This window comes from Rattus norvegicus, chromosome 8 (genome assembly GCF_021556685.1).
Source record: "Rattus norvegicus strain SHRSP/BbbUtx chromosome 8, alternate assembly SHRSP_T2T, whole genome shotgun sequence".
Lineage (NCBI taxonomy): Eukaryota > Metazoa > Chordata > Mammalia > Rodentia > Muridae > Rattus > Rattus norvegicus.
In genome coordinates this window covers 118,964,841-118,986,171 of record NC_141541.1, presented here as the reverse complement: position 1 = coordinate 118,986,171, position 21,331 = coordinate 118,964,841, and the positions used below count along the sequence as shown (strand labels likewise).

Genomic DNA, 21,331 nt, shown 5'->3' with positions numbered 1-21,331 from the left:
CACTTGATTTTTTTCAAATGTGTTCTCTCACTGAACCTGGAATTCACTGATTTGGCAAAACAAGCTAACTAGCATGCAAGCCCTTGAGTCTCCCCAGCACTAGGATTTCAGGTGTGTCCCACACCACCTGGCTTCTTATGTGGCAACTGGGGTTCTGGATTCAGGTAGGTCTGCATGCTTTCACGGCAAGTACTTTACCAGCCCCCAACCCAGTACATTCTTCCCTTGGAACCCTAACCCTCAACGTTGACAGTACTGCAAGAATTGGAAGGTATGTTGTGAAAATGGGGTTGGTACAGACAAGAAAAGGCTCCCCAATGTAGAGAATATCTTGTGTATTGTATGGATGCATCACTTGTCAATAAAAAAAAATCCATGGCCTATAAGAAAGGGTAGTATAGGGGCTGGAGAGATGGCTCAGTGGTTAAGAGCACTGACTGCTCTTCCAGAGGTCCTGAGTTTTTGTTTTTGTTTTGTTTTTTTTTTTTTTTTTTGGTTCTTTTTTTTTCTGAGCTGGGGACCGAACCAGGGCCTTGCGCTTCCTAGGCAAGCGCTCTGCCACTGAGCCAAATCCCCAACCCCCAGAGGTCCTGAGTTTAAATCCCAGCAACCACATGGTGGCTCACAGCCATCTGTAATGGGATCTGATGCCCTCTTCTGGTGTGTCTGAAGAAAGCGACAGTGTACTTATGTATAATAAATAAATAAGTCTTTTAAAAAAATTTTAAAAGGGGTCGTATAGACATTTGGAAGGCAGAGGATTCTGGGATAGAGCCAAGCACAGACATGGGCCCTGGGAAGCGAAGGACCCGGAACCTGAGCAGAGGTGACCTGCCACATGGCAGAACTTAGAATAATTAGGAGTCTCACAGTCCTTTTTCTGAGAGCTTGGGGACACGAGGAGAAACAGCTTTTACACTTTACTACATGAGGGCACAAGGCAGCCACTATAAATAAACCAGCAGAAGCTTGTTGTGGGTCAGTGGTCATTCAGTGTAAATCTGAACTGCGACATTGCCTTATTTTTCCCTTAAATTTTCCTTATTACTTGACACTAAATGTACGAAGAGTATTTCTTACTTTTTCTTGGTTGTGTGGCCTGATGTTTGTTGACACTAAATCTGATTCTTTAAACATTTCAAGTTCCAAACCCTTCAGTTGCACAATAAAGCTATTTTTAAAAAATGTGCAGTTTACCTTATTTATTTATTTATTTAAATTTATTATACATAAGTGCACTGTAGCTGTCTTCAGACACCCCAGAAGAGGGCATCAGATCCCATTACAGATGGTTGTGAGCCATCATGTGGTTGCTGGGAATTGAACTCAGGACCTCTGGGAGAGCAGTCAGTGCTCTTAACCACTGGGCCATCTCTCCAGTCCCCCCCCCCCCCCTTTTTTTTTTTAATTTGTATGTCTACAGATGAGGATGACATTGGAGGACAAAAGAGAACCTCAGATCCTGGGAGCTCATTACAGGTAAATGAGTCACCTGGTGTGGGTGCTGGGAACCAGGAAAATGAAGTTCGGTCCTTTGAAGGTGTATGAACTCTTACCTGCCAGGCCCTCTCCAGCCCCAGTAACTAAATGTGTACAACCACTAGTTATATAGTTATAGTGTAGTTTATACCACTGGCACATTTAAAGAGGCCCTTACGCTGGTATTATTTTAGACTTAATATACATACTTCCTTATCCCACTCCCCTTTTACCTCTTATGCCCTAGAGTCCAGCACCCACCCAGCCCCCAGGAATGTGAAATATTGGCAGTAAAATCATCCCATTGACAAACTCTAATCATAATCTGTAGAACTGTAATATAAGCACTTAAACATTTCTGAAATCAAGGTGGGATGTTTTCATTTCTAAATACCTTTAAAAGTTACACATTAGTGCTCAGTGGGAGAATTAATACAGCACAAACCAGCATTACAGCTTATGTTAAGACCAGTGGAGCTTATGTGCAAAGTGGCAGAGCACGTTTTACCTGCTTAAGGCCCTGCATTCATCTCGAGCCTGAATCAAAAACAAAGCCAAGCTCAAAGCCTCCGAGCCACAAGTAACCACTTGAATTACAAAACATTTATCTTAACCCCCAAATTTATAAGCACAGCATTCAGTACAGAGTAGAGGAAGGAGCTAGAAACAGAAGATAAGATGTTAGAAGAGACACCAAGAAGAAGGTATGTGTGGGTAAAGATGTAGACACAGACAGACTTCAGCTTCTAATCGGATAGCAAACCACTGGAAGTTTTGAGTAGGAAAGCGGCATTATCTGAGAGATTTTAAAGTAGAGATCAATCTGGTTGTTTTGTGGAAAATAACCCATATAAAGTAACAGAAGCAAAGTTATCTGCCAAGTAATACACCAAAAGGAAGGGGTAACACATGTTCACTGAAAGACAAACACAAGGCTTTTAATAGCAATTTTATTCATAATGACCATAAACTAGAAACAATCCAAATATTCATCAACATTGAATGGATCACCTTGTACAATGGACGGACTGTGACACTGCGTGAGAAATGAGCTGTTACAATCCACACCATGGATTACTATAGCAGACACAGAGAACAGAGAGCACAGCGTGTCTAGTTCCACTTGATATACACTTAAAACAGGCAAAACTAACTGACAAGCAATATAAGTCAGACCAGCAACTGTCTCTCTGTGAGAGGCAAACGGCACCTACTGGAGTAACAGAAGTATGTTCTACCTTGATCTTAGTGGTGCATTCATAGGTGAATATAAAAATCCACTCAAGTGGACACTTAATATTTGTAAACTTTTATCTCGATGAGAAAGCAAAGACATATTTAGAGTGACGTAACTAGGGGAATAGAATAAGGACCAGTAGAGTGATCTTCCAAATACTTCATCTTCCTCCCACCTGTATGGAGGGATTTGGACTTCTTGAAATCTGGTGTAGCTGTGGGCTTACAGAGCCAAATTTTCTCTTCTCTTTTCCCAAAGTGAGCAGTCAACCCCTATTGAGTATATCTGCTTTGTCCTGAGCCCCAGGGTAGGTAGGGACAATTTTAAGCAGGAAACGAACTTTTCCAAAAAGTCATTTTAGCTTGCATTGCACACAGTGTCACAACTACTCAAGTCTGCAACTATAGAGGGAAGCAGCCATGACAGTTCATAGACAGACATGGCTATAACTCCTGTAACACCTTCCTCAAAGAAGGGTGAGCCAAGACAGACTTGGCCTGTGGGGATTGTAGTCTGTCAGCTCAGACAGCTTGTCACAGACAAGCTGTTGGGACACTAGACTTTTGTAGTTATTCACCTGCTCATGGCAACCTCACCAATCCTAATACAGAACTAAAATACTACAAACTGCTTCGTGACTATCTGGGAGGCACTCAGGAAGACTGCTACTGGAAGATAGAAAAAAAAATGATACCGGGACAAGTTCTATTATAGAGAGGCAAAAGTGCCCCTTGAGATGAAGACAGGACATCTACTCTTTATTAAAGAAGAAAAAAAATACTTTGTGGTTGCCACTGGCTGCTTTAGACAAAGTGAACAGGACATGAATTCAGTATTTGGTCGGTTTCAAGGCAGAAATTATATATAGAATATTTAAAAAATACTTATAGTGTAGGATGAATTGACTTTTTAAATACGAGATAAAAATGAGAAACCCTTAACCCAAAGGTTGACAAAAACCTAGTTTTGCAACAAGGATCAAATGTCTGGATGACCGCTGTACCTACCTACTGCCAAGACCTCAGAGTGAATGAGTTAATTAGTGTGACTTCCTAAAACTGGGGTAAGTCCAACTAAGAGAATGACACTAGTTCATCTCTTAAACTGGGCAAAAGGGCTTAACAAAAGACACTAATAAGCATTTGGCTTTCTGACTTGAGACTGAAATGTCTCATTTACCTAGAAATGAAATTCAGAGGCATGAAACAAGAAAGGGAGAAAATACAGCAAATCTAAATGTTAACTCACGTCATCTGGGGCTTTTCTCTTTGGGAAATGATGTGGGAATTCCACATGGTAAAGTAAATGAGCCGGGGACCTTGTAGTCAGAAGGGCTGACTAAGACAGCTTTCTCAGAAACAAGTTTACTTACTTTTAAATTCCAGAAGAGCCAGAAATCATCTGTAAAGGAAAGTAACTACTAAATAGCATGCCACTTTCTCCTAGGGTTGACGCCTACAAAAGGAAAAATGGACATTAACTCTTTGCAGGATTGTCTTTCTCTAATACTGAATGAAGGTAATTTTCAGATTACTGAATTCAGTTCCATCTAAGCAGTTATCCAATGTCTTCCCTCTGTATGTGGGTTCCTTTGGAAATTAAAATAAAGACTATATTATGAATGTACTTAACACTAGCGAGTAGATTCGTGAGGACACCTAGGTTTGAATCCTGACATTACTATAGTTTACTAGGGTAAATTACAATCTATTTTCTTAACAACATTCACATAATATTTGAACCACATGCTAAGCACTGCACTAAATTCAAGAAACACAACAATGAGATTCCTAGTCACGAATAAGGTGAGTTTCATTTCTTAATTTGAAATACATGGCTAAGAACTATTCAGTGAACAGGCAGGATGTCTGTGATGGTCAAATGAAGACTGTGAAGGTTTCATAAAACAAAACAAAACGAAACACACAAGTATTTATTTGCCCAAACATTTGTTCAAATGCCAGGCATCCTACTATTCACTAGAGATGAATCAATGGATTAGACTTCTCTGGTTCAGTCTAGCAATGACCAAAACACAGTAAGAAATGCTAAGTAAAAAGGACAGGGTGTTCAGTACATGTAGGTGGATACCTGGCCTAGACGAGACCCCTGAAGCATCTTACATGATATGTAGGACAAGTTCTGCAAGATGAACAGAAGTTTGTCTTCTATCTACCCTGACAGCACTGAAGGGAGGGGATCGGTAAGAGTGAGCTGACTGGTTTTGGCTTAGGCAAACTGTAAAGCCATCTGCTGAAGGAAAAGTGAGAGGAAGAGCAGGTTTGGGAGAAAGAGCCAAGATGTGAGAGAGCAGAGTGTTAGCAATTATTAGCAACTAGGATTTAGGAGGAAATCTCAGGAGACAAAAATTTGGAGTATCTGCATATAGGTGATAACTAAAGTCATAGAAAGAGATCAACTTGGAAGTAATGTAGGGAACGAGGCAAGAGAGTCTTAAAAGAAAACAAAACAAACAGCAAACAAAGCGACCAGACAGACATACTTAAGGAAGAGGTGACTACAATGACTGGAGCTGGTGTCTCTGCAATGCTAGGATGATTTCAAGAAGGGAAAAATACTGAGGAAAACACTGAACTTGAGTGATCTGGCTGGCAATATGGGAGCCTGGCCAAGCAAATATTTGAACTAGTAGAAATGAGAGAAATGGGAAGGGACAGTTAAGGACACAGAGTTACTGTTTTAAATGGCACTTATTTTTAACTATATTCACGGATACCACAGGACCAGTAACAACTATATATTTAAAAAGGAAGAAGAAAAGAAAAAAACTGCCATGCAGCTGCAATTACTTACAGAAATACAGAAAACGGCAAAACACCTAAATCAGCGGTTCTCAACCCATGGGTCCTGACCCCTCTGGGGGTAGGGGGTGGGGTTGAATATCAGATATCCTGCACATCAGATATTTACATTACAATTCATAACAGTAGCAAAATTACAGTTATGAAGTAGCAAAGAAATAATTTTATGGCTGGGGGTCACCACAACACGAGGAACTGTATTAAAGGGTTGCAGCATTAGGAAGGTTAAGAACCACTGCCTTAAACAAATAAACAAAAAATAAGACTAGTTACAGCAAAGTATTGCTGAGGGTCAATTAAAGAAAATTCCTTAGCTTATTTCTATCTCCCCCATACTCACACAGCAGTTACAGGATGCAGACTAATCTAATCATCACCTTAAGCAAAACACAAGAACTTGATAGAATGCACGAGATAGTAATACTTAGGGGACTAGAAATAGAAAGTAGAGGCAGCTTTCAGGACTTCCAATCATTCTCTCAAATAATAAAAAGTATTTGAAGTATTTGCTGTGAAAGGCAATACACAAAAGCTACCAGGAAACTAGCAGTAGACTTGTGTTTTCCATATTTAAGCTTATTCTTTGATAAGCAAAATGCCAATCTGACACTTGCTTTTCTGCTCTGAACTGCTAGAACTAGGCTTCCCTATCAAGTATGCACCATCGGCTTCCACTGGAGATTTTCCCTGTCTTTTGAAATAAGATGATGTATACTTGGTAGGGGGAGGTGCTGGCACTTTGGGAGGGACTGGATGATTCTTTATGGCATCAAGCTGCCTGAACACCATAGGAAGGAGAAATCTTCTTGGCTTACATGCCAGCACAACTCTCCAGTAAATACGGTAACTACAAAGGTGTCCTTAACACTCCCCTGCGTTCTCTGGAAGCAAGGGTTTCTACCTTTGCTTGAGAACCACTGATCTAACTTTGGTTCTTAGACTCGTGTGGCTTAAGCATCAGTTCCTTCCAAAATCTTGGTTGTCACCAGGTTCCTTGAATGCGCAACACAATGTGCTGCGGAATTTAGGCCAGAAGGCAGCACATCAGCTTGTAACCTGTACGTGACGATGAGTTACACACAGTGCTGTTCTTAGATCAGGTTGACACGTTGAGCTTTACCTGAAGATTGACTTTTCCAGTTAATATATCTGACAACAATACAGCACAAAAACATCTCTAGAAATAGGAATTATTACAGTCTGTGGACAAGGTTGCTTCTTTAGATTTAAGTATTTTACTTATGCACTGTCTTAACTACTCAATGTGTAAGACAGCTTTAAATTCTAGAGTAAATCCATTTCCTGCAGCTAACAAAATCTGGCACATCATTTCAAAATAAAGTGTCTCCCTTAAGCATAGTTTCTTCAGAGAACATTAATACCCATGCAGATAAGACAAACAAGCTGCAAGCCTCTCATAACTCCTATCTTGAAGTGTAAAGGTCCTTTCCCCCTTACTGTTTGGATAGGACCAAAGTTCTGTCTAGAGCAGGAAAAAAATGCTGACTGGCAGTGATCAGGATTCCATACTTACCATGGTCCTTTGACAGACGAGCTGAAAAAATTGCTCCGGCTGTGAAAAAATAAGGAGCAAACCACCAATAGTCGGTTATTCTTAACTCCTGATAGTAAGGAACCTCCTAAATCAGAAACTTAAAATAATTCTTGCTGCTCCAACACCAAATTGATTCCTTCCTCCATCCGTATTGTCACCGTCCATCCACTGGGTAGGTGAGGATGGGGTTTGTATTTACTTCAGACTCAGAAATATGCTTTAAGAAATAATCTTAAATTCTGTTAGCTAGATAAAATACCTCCACTGTGTATATGCTATTCCTTTTCAGAAACTTAATTTGATATGTGAGTTTCTGTGAACTGACTCGAATACACTTTTATGGAGTTGGCCACTTCAAACTATGTGTTACACTTTCCACTGTGTCAAAGTAAGGGCTGAAACTTTTGGCATGCATCTTTAGACCATTTTAAAACCAGACTTCTAGTTCAACTTACAATATCAATACTAAATCTGTTGAAAACCAGTTATAATAAAAGTAAAAGGCAATGACTTTTCCATTAAACTAAGTTTTTTAAAGGTGGTATTCTTATGCGTCAGTTCCATGTTGCCAAATGAGATGGGGAAAGGTAACTCTTCAGAAAGATCTCAATGTTTATCAGTTTGGACATCTGTAATAAGTTCAATGCTTTCCAACCATCCAAATGAGGAAATGTGAAAGGAAGTTAAATTCATTTTCCCTTTTCAGATTGACTTCTTCTTGTACCACGATGGCTTATGAGTCATTTCTCTCTCTCACAAGATCATCCCAACGGGGATCCATTTCAGTTGTGGCAACTCGAAATAGCGCTTGGAGATGCTCGTCCGTCAGTGGCTGGCTCAACGTGTGCTGGTTTCGAGTTAAATATGCAAAAGCCTTATCACAGATTTGGTTACTATCAAATAAGGATGCTACCTTATAGGCAACCCCTTTGATAATTGGGTAAGCTTCCCCAGACAGTCCAGCATAAAACTGTCCCAAGTCTTTGACTCTGTACTCATTCCACAGGTCGGTGTTCCCCTGAAGTTTTGTTAGCTCCACTCTTACGGAAATAGGCGCATATTCCGGTTTGAAGCTAAATGGATTTGAGAAAAGTTCCAAGTCCTTTTTAATGAACCTGAGGTCCTTGAAATGTCTCTCAAAATCTTTTTGTAGGCGGGAGATCACCATTTGATACCTGTCAGGATCAAATATTTTTTGATCTTCCTTAAACTGCTGTTTGAGTTCATCAACGATTATGCTGAAGGCAGGAAAGTCTGTTAGATTTACTTCTTCCATATGTCTCTGAAGGGAGCTCAGCTTATCCTCAAAGGTGCAGATGCGTTCAAAGGCGGCAGCAGCAAAGACTTTACTGATTTGCAGTTCTTCACTGATCTCTCGGAGGTAATCCATGATGTCTACCAAGAAACCGAAATCACAAAGCCACTGCTTGTCTGAGAAATGAACTGTTGTTGCCCCCACCGAAACCAAGAACGCCTCGATTTCTTTCCTTAGCGAAAATATTAGTTTTAACGTTTTGCCTCTTCTCAGCCAGTTGTTCAAACACCGTCCATTAACTCTCTCTCCATGCTCTGATTCAGACTCAGTCAGTAAAGACTGGAACTCTGGCCGCCTAACACCTCTGGTTTTAATCATGACTACCCATTCGGAGATGGTATTTATGATCTGATTAATATCAACATCGTAAGAACTCAACAGTTCCAAGTGAAGAAATCCTGAATAGTGGATAACGTTCCAACAGTTGGGACTCACAGCCTTTTCTCTCATGTAGGAGACCAGTCCGGAGTTCTCGCCAATCATCCTCAAGGTGTGGGTCGTGGTCAGTCCAACCATTCGCTGTAAGCTGAGCCCTGCTGTCTGCAGGGCCTCCAGAATTGCCGACATGAGAGCCCCAACACTGAAGTGATGAGTCAGGTTGATAATGGTCAGAAGATCTTCTTGCACCTCCAGGTCGCGGCCGACGCCACGGATGAAAACCAGCAGGTAGTTCTCATAGGCCACAAAAGCCTGGTCATCCAAAGCAAGGGAATAGGCCTTAAAGTCCCTGGCTCGGTTAAACAGCTGGCTACGGAGGTTGCTGTCAATGCTCAGAATTCTCTGCCGTGTGATCTCTGGAGATAAATCAATGCCTTCCAGGACGCCGACGTGATCCGGCAGCACCTCTCTCAGCAACACCTCCATGCACTGGTGAACGAAGTCACCCTCACCCCAGCCGCGACCCTTCAAGGCCAAGAAGCGGCAGAGGCCGAGGCCTGCCCGCGTAGCTCTCTCCTCCGGAGTGAGAACGGCAGCCAAAGACATGTCGCCCTGCCGCAGACGCTCCACCAGGGCCGCGCGTTCCTCGTCCCCTACAAACCGTTCGTAGAATTCGTGTTCGGCTTCGTAGTGGCGCCTCACGTCGCGTTCCCGAGTAGAGGCGACCAGGCGGCGACACACCAGGCACAGGGCCCCGTCACCCTCCGCAGGCTCCACCACCAGGTAACGCTGGGTCCACTCGGGCCGAAACACCAGAGCCTCGTCGACTTCCATCCTAATCCTCTTGGGCGTCATCCACATTCTGCGGAGGCCAAGGGATAACGCCGAGCTCTGAGGCCGCAGCAAACGGGGAGGAGCCCGACGAACGCCAAGCACCCCCCTGGGTTCTGCGCCAGATCACCCGAGCAGGGTGCACCAGCCTCCGCCAGGGCGCCTCCGCTCCTATTGGCTAGAGATTTCGTATTCCCTCAGCTCTCAGGAATGAGCCAATAGGAAGAGCGGACCGTGAACTTTGACGCGCAAGCGCGTTGCCTTCCAACCCGGTGGGCAGCCGCTGTTTAGGGCGGAACAGATACCCCAGGAACTGACGTAAGAGGCGATTGACTGGCATTTATTCTGCCCAATCAGCACTTGCCGCTGGGAAGGTGGCTCAGGACGGCGGTCGGCCCAAGGTGAAGGAAGAACTTGCGCTTGAGGAGCCGAAGTGATTGGCTGATGGCAAAATCGGGCGCCAATATGGCGTTTGTAGCAGGAGTTATTCGGCGCCTGGACGAGACGGTAGTGAATCGCATAGCGGCGGGAGAAGTTATCCAGCGGCCGGCCAATGCTATCAAAGAGATGATTGAAAACTGGTACGGAGGGAGCGGAGCCGAGTTCCCCGATTGCGAGCCTGGACGGACCTGCTGCAGTCGGCTACCATGCAGGGAGCTGGGCACTGAGACCGTGCGCGTGCCAGGCCGGCTTCCCACTATGCGCGGGCCGAGGGTCCTCACGGCTTGCCCGAGACCTGTTTGGGTCTCAAGTAAGGGAAACACGCGTGGTATTGGTTAATGGTACCTTCCCGGAGGAGGTACCTCGCTACCACATTACACACGCAGGAGATGCGCAGCTGACGATGTGTGAATGTTTAAGGGTGGAAGAAAGTCTTCAGAGTGTGCCATTTTAGAGGTTTACCATTCACCCCGGGAATAATCCGTACACATCCAAGGCACAGTTTGAGTTTTATTCAAACTTATCAGGGCAGTGGACATGGGGCTTTCTTCTGACTTCCTGTTGTCAAATTAGTGACCCTAGTTAATGTTCTTAGGGGGAGGCATTTGTTGCATCTGAGACTTGAAACCTGTCAGGTTGTGGAGGAGAGAAGTTAGACGTGTACAGTTTAACCTTTAAAAGGCAGTGTGAATAGTATACCCCAAAATAGACATACACCCAATAAGTTCAAAAAGGACACTTGTGTTAATGTCAGTTGATGTTAGTGAAAGCCCATACACTGTTTAAAAAAAAATGTTCTGTGAAGAATAGCAGTCTGGTAGAAGTGCACTGAAAAGAAACCATTCAGAGCAATGGCACTGAAATAAATGACCTCAGACCCTTTTTGGGGCCCAACGACCCTTATACAGAGTCACCTAAGACTATCAGAAAACACAGAGATTTACAGTTCAGAACAGAGGAACCTTTAGGAAGGTTGAGAACCACTGCCACGGGGAGAAAGGAGTTAAGACACAAGAAGAAAGGAGTTACGAGGTAACCAAAGGAAAGAGCAGGGAGCCTGCGGACATTTGGTTTGGTGTCAGTAGACTGCCGTAGGGTAGCTGTAGTTTTTACAGTGTTTGGACAGACAGGATAACTCACTTAATTGTACTATGCCTGGATACTGTACAATAAAACCAAGCTTAAAAGTAGCATGGCAACTTGTATGCAAGCAGAGATTTTGCAGATTCTACTTAAATATTTAAGTCAAGGTTTTTGATACAGAGATGCTAAGAGAATTTCATTACTTAAGTAACTTACTGTTTGTTTTTTTTTAATAAAGTTTTTCATGAGAGGAGTTGAGAACTTGCCTTTTTCATGCAGCCCCAGGTCGAATTTGTTCCCTGTGGTAGATATGAGTGTAGGCTGCTCTGAAAACATAAAGAGTCTCATTCTTTTAAAGATCATTTCCTTGTTAATTTAGTTTATTTTGTTTACTTATTTGGGTGATAGGAACTGCGTGTGCAACACACTCGTGAAGGTCAGAGGACAGCTTTGATTCTGTCTTTCCATCATGTGGGTCCCAGAGATTGGTGCCAGGTGCTTTTACCCACGAAGACATGCTCTAAGTCCCTACTGGCATCTTGTTTCATTTTAAATTTTCATTTTATTTGTGTGCATGTTTTGCCTGCATGTTATGTCTATGCACCATGAACATGGATTGCTCTCAGGGACCAGAGAGGGAGTCAGGTCCACTGTAGCTGGGGCTACAGCTACCAAGTGGATGCTGGGAATGAGCTCTGTTCCTCCGGAAGAGCAACCAGTGCTCTTAACCGCTGAGCCATCTCTCCAGACTCATCTTCTTAAGCCTCTTAAATTTTCTGCATGGCAGTTTTCTTTAAAAGAGTAGAGGAAAGCAGCATTTTAAAATGACATTTATTAGAGTCACTTAGAAACCAGAGATTGGGGCTGGAGAGATGGCCCAGTGGTTAGGAGCACTGACTGCTCTTCCAGAGGTCCTGAGTTCAATTCCCAGCAACCACATGGTGGTTCACAGCCGTCTGTAATGGGATCTGATGCCCTCTTCTGGTGTGTTAGAAGACAGCTACATATACATACATACTCATATATAAAGTAAATAAGTAATTGTTTATAAAAACAAAAGAAGAAACCAGAGACTGGTTAGAGTTGTTATAACAGTAAAAGCAGTTAAAAGAAAATAAGAAACTCATGTGCTAAAAGGACCGTCTTACAGGGACAGAAAAGTGACACATTGTCACTTAAGCAATGTGTATGTTCATATAGTACCCACATTGAGCTTGTAAGACAAAGAAAAAGCATGCTAATCAAGTACTCTCTTTGTTTGAAATTTGATATTACAATTATGTGCATCAGAGTAGCTTCAACTGACAGAATATTTTCTCTGATTTGCCAGTTTAGATGCAAAATCTACAAATATTCAAGTGATTGTTAAAGAAGGAGGCCTGAAGCTAATTCAGATCCAAGACAATGGCACTGGAATCAGGGTAAGCAAGGCCTGGGGGAGCCAGTTTTATGTGCTTCACCTCAAACGCAGGACCTGGTGCCTGTAGTCTTCTCCGTAGGGGTTTTAGATTGAAGGCTTGAACATGTAGCAATAATTAGTATTAAATTTCTAGTGTATATTGAACACTGTTCAAGGACTATGGCAGTGAACAAAATGGACAATAATCCTTTGTTTTCTGTCATGGTAGTGGGGGTCAGGACAAAGTGACCAGTATGCTGGGTGCCATAAAGCTCTGTGCAGAATACAGAAGCTGGGAGGAAGAGGAGCAGAGGTGGGAAAGGATATGGCCTCCATTTATTGTCATTCAGGAGGGCTATAATATGGATGGGAGTTGATGGAGAAAATGAAAGGAGATCAAGGAGCAGGTTTTAACATGGTTGAAAGGATGAGTGTCTTGGGTAAAAAGAACAGTAAGGACAAAATCTTAGCGTAGAGGCATGCTTCAACTTGATGGACCAGTAAGGAAACCATGCAACATGGCCAACAAGACCAGGGTACGAGGCCTAGGAGGAAGCATTCTGGGCATAGTAAACTGGTGATCTTTTTGGCAGCTATAGTGGGATCTGACTCATTGTAAGTAAAACAGGACATGGTGTGGTGAGTTTTTTTTTAAAACCTTTGAATGGGCCCAGAGTGATGATGGCTTAGTAGTTAAGAACACTTGCCACACTTGGAGAGGAACCAAGTTCTGTTCTCAGCATCCATAGGAAGTGTCTAACAACAGCTAGAACTCCAGTTTCAAGGGCTCAATTGGCCTCTGAGGGCACTTCATGCGTATGGTACTCATACAGTCAGGCACATAAAAAATAAAATTAAATTTAAAAAGACCTTTGCAAACAAGTCGCTGAAGGGCAGTGTAGACAGCAAAAGACTCTTGTAGGAACCAGGAGTGGGGTGGCCGTGCCTTGAACCAGTTTGATTGTATCCGAGATGTAAGGAGCACTGAGGTTCTCCTGAGTTAACTCTGAGTGAGGGCAGACCTCTCAGAGTTTGCTGATGTAAGACGGGTAGTTGACTAGGAGTCGCCATTTAATGGGAAAGATTGGGAAAGAAACGTTTAAAGGAAGGACAGGCAGTTCCTGTGGGGCATGTTACACTTAAAGGTGTGTGTGTGTGTGTGTGTGTGTGTGTGTGTGTGTGTGTGTGTGTGTGTGTAGGTATCCCTGCCTGTGAGTGCTAGTGCCTGTAGAGGCCTTGGATTGCCCAGAGCTGGAGTTAGAAGGAGCAGTGCATTACCTGACATGGGTGTTGGCAGCAGAACTCAGGTCCTCAGGAAGCAGAAAGTGCTCTTGCCGCACTGAGGTTTCTCTCTAGCCCATGTTTATGGCTTTTGAGGCAGGGCCTCTTCTGAGCTAGACTAACCTTCATGCTCTGTGGAGCGAAGTTCTTGTCCCTCCTACTTCTGTCTACAACGTGCTAGAGTTTCAAATGTGTGCCACCACATGCAGCTAAAATGACAATTTAGTCATAAGTGTTTTTACTCCTTGTAAGATAGAAGAGTTTTCCTTCCTGTAGACTGAAAAAAAGTTTTGGTTTTTTAATTTAAAAAGAAAGACAATGAAATTTGGGTATGATGTCACATGCATACATTCCAGCACTTGAGAGGTCAAGGTGGGAGAATTAAGATTGAAGCATCCTATACTCTACAACGAGACTGTCTCAAAAAAGGTGGGGACGGAGGGGCCGAGGAAGGCAACAGTGAGTGAGTGTAGGTAGAGAAGAGGTCTACGCATGGAGTCCTGATGCTAGGAGGTGGGGGCCAGAAGTGGGCACTGCGCATGACAGTGAGAAGGAGCCACCTAGTAAGGTGAAGACCCAGGTCCAGTTCTTGTTTGCCAGTAAGGAAGTTGGTACTAATTTAGACCTCTCCCCCTGAGGATTTCTTCTCGGCGTAAAGCAATGAGATGAGAATTCAGAAGGATTTAAGAAAATGAAGACGTACTCATATGTCCTTCCCTCCCTCTTAATCACACAGAAGGAAGATTTGGATATTGTGTGTGAGAGGTTCACTACAAGTAAACTGCAGACCTTTGAGGATTTAGCTAGTATTTCCACCTATGGCTTTCGTGGTGAGGTAAGTCAGACTTAAAGAAATGTATAAAAACGTCCTCCTGTGATAATGTCTCACCTCTCAACACAGGCAAGTGCAATTTAATACTTGTACTTGTTCACCATATGTAAATCTGAGCAAATTTAGCTTTCCATGACTGAGAAATTTTGAAAAATACTTAATATGCTATTTTATCTACAGAGGCACTGGATAGTGTGTATCTTTTTATTGAAGTCTCTAACATTATCTCCTGTGGTAATTTGAATGTGGTTGGCCCAGGGAATGGCACTATTAGGAGGTGTGACCTTGCTAGAGTAGGTGTGGCCTTGTTGGAGGAAACTGTAGGGGTGGGCTTTGAGACCCTTCTAACTGCCTGCAAGTCAGTCTTCTGTTTGCCTTTGCAACAAGATGCAGAACTCTCAGCTCCTGCACCATGCCTGCCTGGACACAGCCATGCCCCCACCTTGATGATAATGGACTGAACCTCTGAACCTGTGAGCCAGTCCCAAGTAAATGTTGTCTTTAAAAGTGTTGCATTGGTCATGGTGTCTGTTCATAGCAGTAAAACCCTAAGACACCTATGAAGTTGTATTAGGAAACCAAATGTGAATCTGATCAATGCTTTTATCTGTTTATCAGTATATTAAAACTATAGGGGACATGCAGGAATGGTCACTGAAAGCAGGGTCCTGTGGTTAGAAAATACAATACATGCAATAGGCTGTCAGCCAGTAAGCACAGGGAAAAGCAGAGAAGGAGCACAGACCTGTGAACCAGAAGGGCTGTTGGGATCAGGGTGGAACTCTCTAGCACCATGCTTGCCTGCCTGCCGTCATGTTCCCAGCTATGACGATAATGGCCTAATGACTCTCTGAAGCTGTAAGCCGGCCCCTAGATTCCTTTTATGAGAGTTACTATGTTCATGGTTCTCTTTGTAGCAGTAGAACAGTGAGTAAGACAGGCATAGATTTTATTTAAATTAAAAGGCAGCTGATGTGGGAATAGGACCAAGGGTGGGAGGTGAGAGGTGACAGAGTCACTTGATGAATCCCAGGAAATCTGACCCCAGAGACCAGCATCAGGATGCAGATCTGAGTTTATTGCCCTACCCATAAGCTTTTATACTACGTTTGAGCCAATCCCAAGCCCCCAAATCCTTGGTCAGTCATATCTCACCACCGTCATCCTGCTCCAATGAAAGCCCTGCTTAATGAGGTAACTTAGAAGGAGTTGAGGGAATGTGGTCACCTGTGAAGACTTCTGCGAAGACAGAGGAAGTGGCCACCACCCTGGCCTGGGTTCCTTTTTGCTGTCTCACTGGTGTGCTGGGAGCTGTCTTAAATGTAATACTGTGTGCAGCAGATCAGGACTGTCTGAGGAGTCCCAGGAGCCTGTGGCACCTCGCTCTCCCTCCCACTTTTTCCTTCACAAGGTTGACATCCCCCACAAGCTGTGAGCTGGTCTCTATAATTTAGGGAGTGTAGGTCAAAACAGTATAGTCTCAAGTACCCGCTGGCTCACAGTAACCTCAAATTGTTCCCAAAAGACAGTCTCTGAAAAGCTTAATTTGAAGCTGCCTCTGGTCAGGTTGTAGGAAGACAGTTTTATCCTAGCTACAGCCCTGTGGGTCAATTCTAGCCTTCCTCCTGCATCCTTAGTCTGTCTTGGGAGTTACTGTTTACTGGAATCAGAAGGAGGTTTCTGTGTGCCAGTGATACTCCTTTTGTGAATTAACTCTTCCTTCCAATCCCACAACATAGAGTTACCATCTCCCTGAGGATGTGTAAGAAGCCTGATGTGTGCACACTAGACAGTGACAGAGTGGAGGAGTGAATGTAGACACTCTGACCCCAGAGTCTGCTCCCGTCTACTTGAAAAGGCTCCTTAGGAAGCAGCAGGGCTGTCCGCTGTATTGTGTATTTTGGCCCACTTTCTTCCTAGAAATACGTAGGATTGTCTTCTGTGAGCAGCTCTTGCTTTACAAGGTCTCAAAAATCACTTGCATTTTAAACATATCTTATGGTTTGAACCAGGTCTTCTACACTGGTTGGTCTTGAGCTCCTTGTGTAGCTGAGGCTGGTCTTGCACTCCTGATCTTCCTTCCTTTGCCTCCAAAATATTGGGATTAAGGGTCTGCACTACCACACCCAATTTCTTAAATGTTGAAAATTATAAAAGCCAAGCTGGATGCAATGGTATATGCCTATAATCCCAGTACTCGAGAAGCTGAGACAGGAGCATCTAGAGTTTGAAACCAGCCAGATCTACATAGAGTCTGAGGCCAGCCTGGCTATGAAGGGAAGAATAGCTTATATGAACCAGGGAAGTGCGGCTCTGACGGAGTGACCTCTGAGTCTGAAGCACGTCCACTTTCAGTCCGTATGTTTCTGAGGTGGAACTAAGCTCCTCTGCTGATCTCAGACTCCAAGCGTCCAGTGAGCTCTGACCCCAGCCACCCAGGCGGAGTCACACTTCTTTCAGTCAGCTGAAAACTGCCTCTGGCGTCTAGATGTTGTTGCACAGACCCACTGTAGCAATTTTAAATTTGTCTTTTTAAAAATATAATTGTTTCTATAAAGCTGTTTTGAGAGATTCCATTATTTCTTTCTGAAGGCACATTTTTAATTCCTTAGAAGATAAATCACTGAGAATAAATTCCCTTTGAATCTGGAATATTTTTCTAGAGGCCCATACACTGAAAGCTTGGTCCATACTTTGTTGTTATTGGAAAATTATTTAAGCTAAGTGTAGGACTTAGTAGGTGGTTTCCAGGTTGGAAAGGGACAGTGAACTCCTTCTTGTTCTCTTTGGCCTCTGCATATGTGAGGTGTGAGTGACTTTGGTCTTCATGAATTCCACACCATGAGTTTCTTCAACCCAGGACCAAAAGCATCAGGAACTACTGATCATCAAATGGGTCCTCTAAAACCACGAGCTAATAGAAACCTGTTGTCTATAAGTTGATCGTCCTGTGTGTTGTTACAGTAATGGAAACTGCCCAGCACAGTCCCTGTGGTAGCAGCATAAGATACAGTTACTGTTAACACAGGAAGTCTGGTGTGTTCCTTTTGGAGTTTGTAACACATGCTTCCCCTTATTCTAGTGATTACCTTATGGGCTAGATTTTATCTCTTTCTTAAAACAGCATCAGAGTGTTTATTGTTGCCATGGTGATGTAGATTGGAAGAGGCAAGTTAGATAACCTATGCCACAGTGAGGTTTCCTTTCATCTGGTTCCCTTTCCTCCCTAGGCTTTGGCAAGCATAAGCCATGTGGCCCATGTCACTATTACAACCAAAACAGCTGATGGGAAATGTGCATACAGGTATGTGGTCATGGCTTCTGTGTCCACCGTAAATATGTGTTACCCCCCCACCCTAACCCACCCACACACACACTAAGATACTAGTTTTTCTCCCATTGCTGTGAATAAGTACATCCAAAGGGATGGTCATGAAGTGGGGGCTCTCTCTTCCCTCATGGCTTCTTTTTAAGATTTAAATTAGTGTGTCTTATGTATATGGATATGTTGACTGCATTCACGTCTGTGTACCACGTGTAAATCTGGTACCCTTGGAGGCTGAGGAAGGAATGGAGTCTACTGGAACGGGAGTTACATATGACTGTAGACTGTGAGTACAACATGTAGGTTCTGGGAACAGAATGCAGGTTCTCTGGAAGTTTCTAGGAATGAGATATTCTCATTTCCTGTTCCCTTTCTCGTTGGCCTCTGCTCTGCTGGAAGAGTAGCCAGTGCTTTTAGCAGCTGAGTCTTCTCCAGCCCCATGGGACGGCTTCCTAAGAGATAAGTTGTAGCAGTACAAGCACCCAGGAAGGGGTCCATTGCACATAGGTTTCCAGGCACCTCGGAGCTGCTCATCTTATTTCTTCCCTTTGACCTTTGGTGGCCAGCACTTGGGCTGAGTGCAGGTCTGTGGCTCGAATGCTGGAGACTCACATTCATTTGCTGGCTCCTGAGCTTCTGGTTCCCTTCTCTCAGGGCCTGTGTGAGCTGGCTTGCTTTGTAGGGAGTGTCTGCTGGCAGTTTCCAGAGGCTTGGAAATGGTCCTGAGACAGAAAGAAAATGGGAGTCAAGAAATCACAGTCAAGTTTTTTTTTTTTTTGTTGTTGTTTTGTTTTTTGTGAGCACTGGCTGACACTGGCTGAAGACTTGTAGTCATCCCTGATGAATGCGGAAAGAGAAACGAGGGCACTCAGGTTGTTTGTAAATTAAATCAGGGCAGTTCTGTACCCTCAGTCTTCTGAACTAATGTGGGATGTGACAAGAGAGAGAGTACTTCAGACTATGCAGGGCTGGCGTTAGGGGTCTTGATTGTGTGTGAATTCTGGGTGGGCTGATGGGAGTTACAAACCAGAGACAGTTGTGGGTTAAGGTGTTTGTAGGTAGCCCGAGTCCTGTTTCAAGACCTCTGGGTTTGTTTGTTTGTTTGTTTGTTTGTTTGTTTGTTTGTTTTTGTTATGCCCTACCTAGGTTTCTAGTGGCCCTCTTCTGTGGCAGGATGAAAGCCAGAGGTTTCATCTTGGCACCCAGTGCCTTCCTGTGCTGGATAGGTTTATGACATGCTAAAGTCATTTGAGAAGAGGGAACCTTAATTAAGAAAATGCTTCCCGGGGCTGGAGAGATGGCTCAGGGGTTAAGAGCACTGACTGCTCTTCCAGAGGTCCTGAGTTCAATTCCCAGCACCCACATGGTGGCTCACAACCATCTGTAATGAGATCTGATGCTCTCTTCTGGTGTGTCTGAAGACAGCAACAGTGTACTCATATATATAAAATAAATAAATCTTAAAAAAAAAAAGAAAAGGAAAAGGAAAATGCTTCCCTTAGATTTGGCTGTAAGACATTTTCTTAATTAGTGATTAATGGGGGACGTGCCCAGCCTATGGTGGGTTGTTCCATTCCGGGGGTGGGTGGTCCTGGATTCTGTAAGAAAGCAAACTGAGCAAGTCAGTAAGCAGCCTCCTCCATGGTCTCAGCATCAGCTCCTGTGTCCAGGTTCCTGTCCTACTTGTGTTCCTGTCCCAACTTGATGTGGAAGTGTAAGCCAAATAAACCCTTTCCTCCCCAAGTCGCTTTGGTCATGGTCACTACAGCAGCAGTGACATGAGCTAAGACACTTCTAAGTGTCCTGACCTACTTCAGCCCCTCGTCTCCACATTACCTCGTGCAGTGTGTTCCAGAGCTCCTGCTCTCTGACTTACCAGTCTTCTTCTCCAGTCACCTGAGACTGTTTCTCCTTAGAGCCTGGATGAGTTCCCTTCTTCTCTCTGGCTGCCACCTCCCCGGTCGCCTACTCAGGCTAAAGGGTCTTCTTGCTGGATCACCTAACACATTAGTCTACACTTGTATAAAAGACTGTCCCTGGGCCAGATCAAGAGCTGATTTTCTCTTGGGATATTGTGTTTTGTTTCTGAGACAAAAAACTCCGGCTGTCTGGAACTTGCAATGACCCTCCTACTTTTGCCTCTGGAGCGATGGGGTTACAAGTGCTCCCTCCCGGGGCTGGGGATTTAGCTCAGTGGTAGAGCGCTTACCTAGGAAGCACAAGGCCCTGGGTTCGGTCCCCAGCTCCGAAAAAAAGAACCAAAAAAAAAAAAAAAAAAAAAAAGAAAAGAACAAGTGCTCCCTCCCAGTGCTGGTTAGGCGTTTCTTTTCTTTCTTTCTTTTTTTTTTTTTTTTTTTTGTTTGGAGCTGAGGACTGAACCCAGGGCCTTGTACTTGCTAGACAAGTGCTCTACCACTGAGCTAAATCCCCAACTCCCTAGGCTTTTCTCTATTACCAGGTCCTTAGCAGGCAAATGGTTGCAGAATTGCAGCAACCTTTACAGCTACCTTACGCAGTGGCAAAGCTGTTGGTTATTAACTCAGAATTTAATAGCTCAGGCAAGATTTGTTATAACAGGGCTTTAAAATAAAATCCAATTAACAATATATAATATGGCTGTGTTATAGTGTATGATATAATTTTCATTTTTAAAGTGTGGAGATACAGACTGAATCCAGTAATGGACACGATTATGAAGGAGATTAGAAAGTTTACTGTTCTACTAGTTCTCTCATGGATGAGTGCATAAAATATATTCCATACTGAAGCTGTAAATTTAATGTGAAGCTTCACAGATTAATTTCTCAATGCCTATTCTAACTGTATAGAAGTTCATTGAGTTGTATAGACTTTGGGCCTGGTTAATATTTGGTGTATGATGTTTTCATCTATTTGCAGGTTTTCTGTTAATAATGAAGTTTGTCATTTTTTTTTTGGTTCTTTTTTTCGGAGCTGGGGACCGAACCCAGGGCCTTGCGCTTCCTAGGCAAGCGCTCTGCCACTGAGCTAAATCCCCAACCCCAAGTTTGTCATTTTTTAAATGTGACCTATTAATGTTTTATGTTTTATGCGGCTCAGGAACTTGTAAGGCATTTACAGTGTTGGAGTTGCAGACATAGGCCATGATGCCTGCATTGTGATTTTTATTTTTATGTTTTGGATAAGCATTTTGTTAGATACAAATAATATAATCTGTTATGTTTTCTGAGCAGAGCAAGTTACTCAGATGGAAAGCTACAAGCCCCTCCTAAACCATGTGCAGGCAACCAGGGTACCCTGATCACGGTAAGAATGGGGGTGGGGATAGAGCTGCTGAGAGACCCCTGCTGTGCTGAAGCAATCTGAGATGGGCT

General features: G+C 43.5%; 2 protein-coding genes across 15 annotated transcripts in view; one reads left to right on the top strand and one right to left on the bottom strand.

Annotated features, from left to right (window-relative positions):
- Nucleotides 1-2,409: 2,409 nt before the first annotated feature.
- Nucleotides 2,410-9,760, bottom strand: Epm2aip1 (EPM2A interacting protein 1). The gene is given in 1 exon segment (NM_001271384.1): nucleotides 2,410-9,760. A coding segment is annotated over 1 exon segment (1,821 nt). The 5' UTR covers nucleotides 9,648-9,760; the 3' UTR covers nucleotides 2,410-7,826.
- A 233-nt stretch (nucleotides 9,761-9,993) lies between these two features.
- Nucleotides 9,994-21,331, top strand: part of Mlh1 (mutL homolog 1) — a 37,445-nt gene continuing 26,107 nt past the window's right edge. For 6 of the 14 annotated variants that reach the window (XR_015627019.1, XR_015627020.1, XR_015627021.1 and 3 more), the window contains exons 1-5: nucleotides 9,994-10,198; nucleotides 12,472-12,562; nucleotides 14,558-14,656; nucleotides 17,884-17,957; nucleotides 21,191-21,263. Coding sequence is in view for 5 of the 14 variants with exons in the window: in XM_087563899.1 (XP_087420025.1) it covers nucleotides 10,062-10,198; nucleotides 12,472-12,562; nucleotides 14,558-14,656; nucleotides 17,884-17,957; nucleotides 21,191-21,263 (474 nt within the window). In the remaining 9 variants the exon portion in view is untranslated. 14 annotated transcript variants of the gene reach the window in all.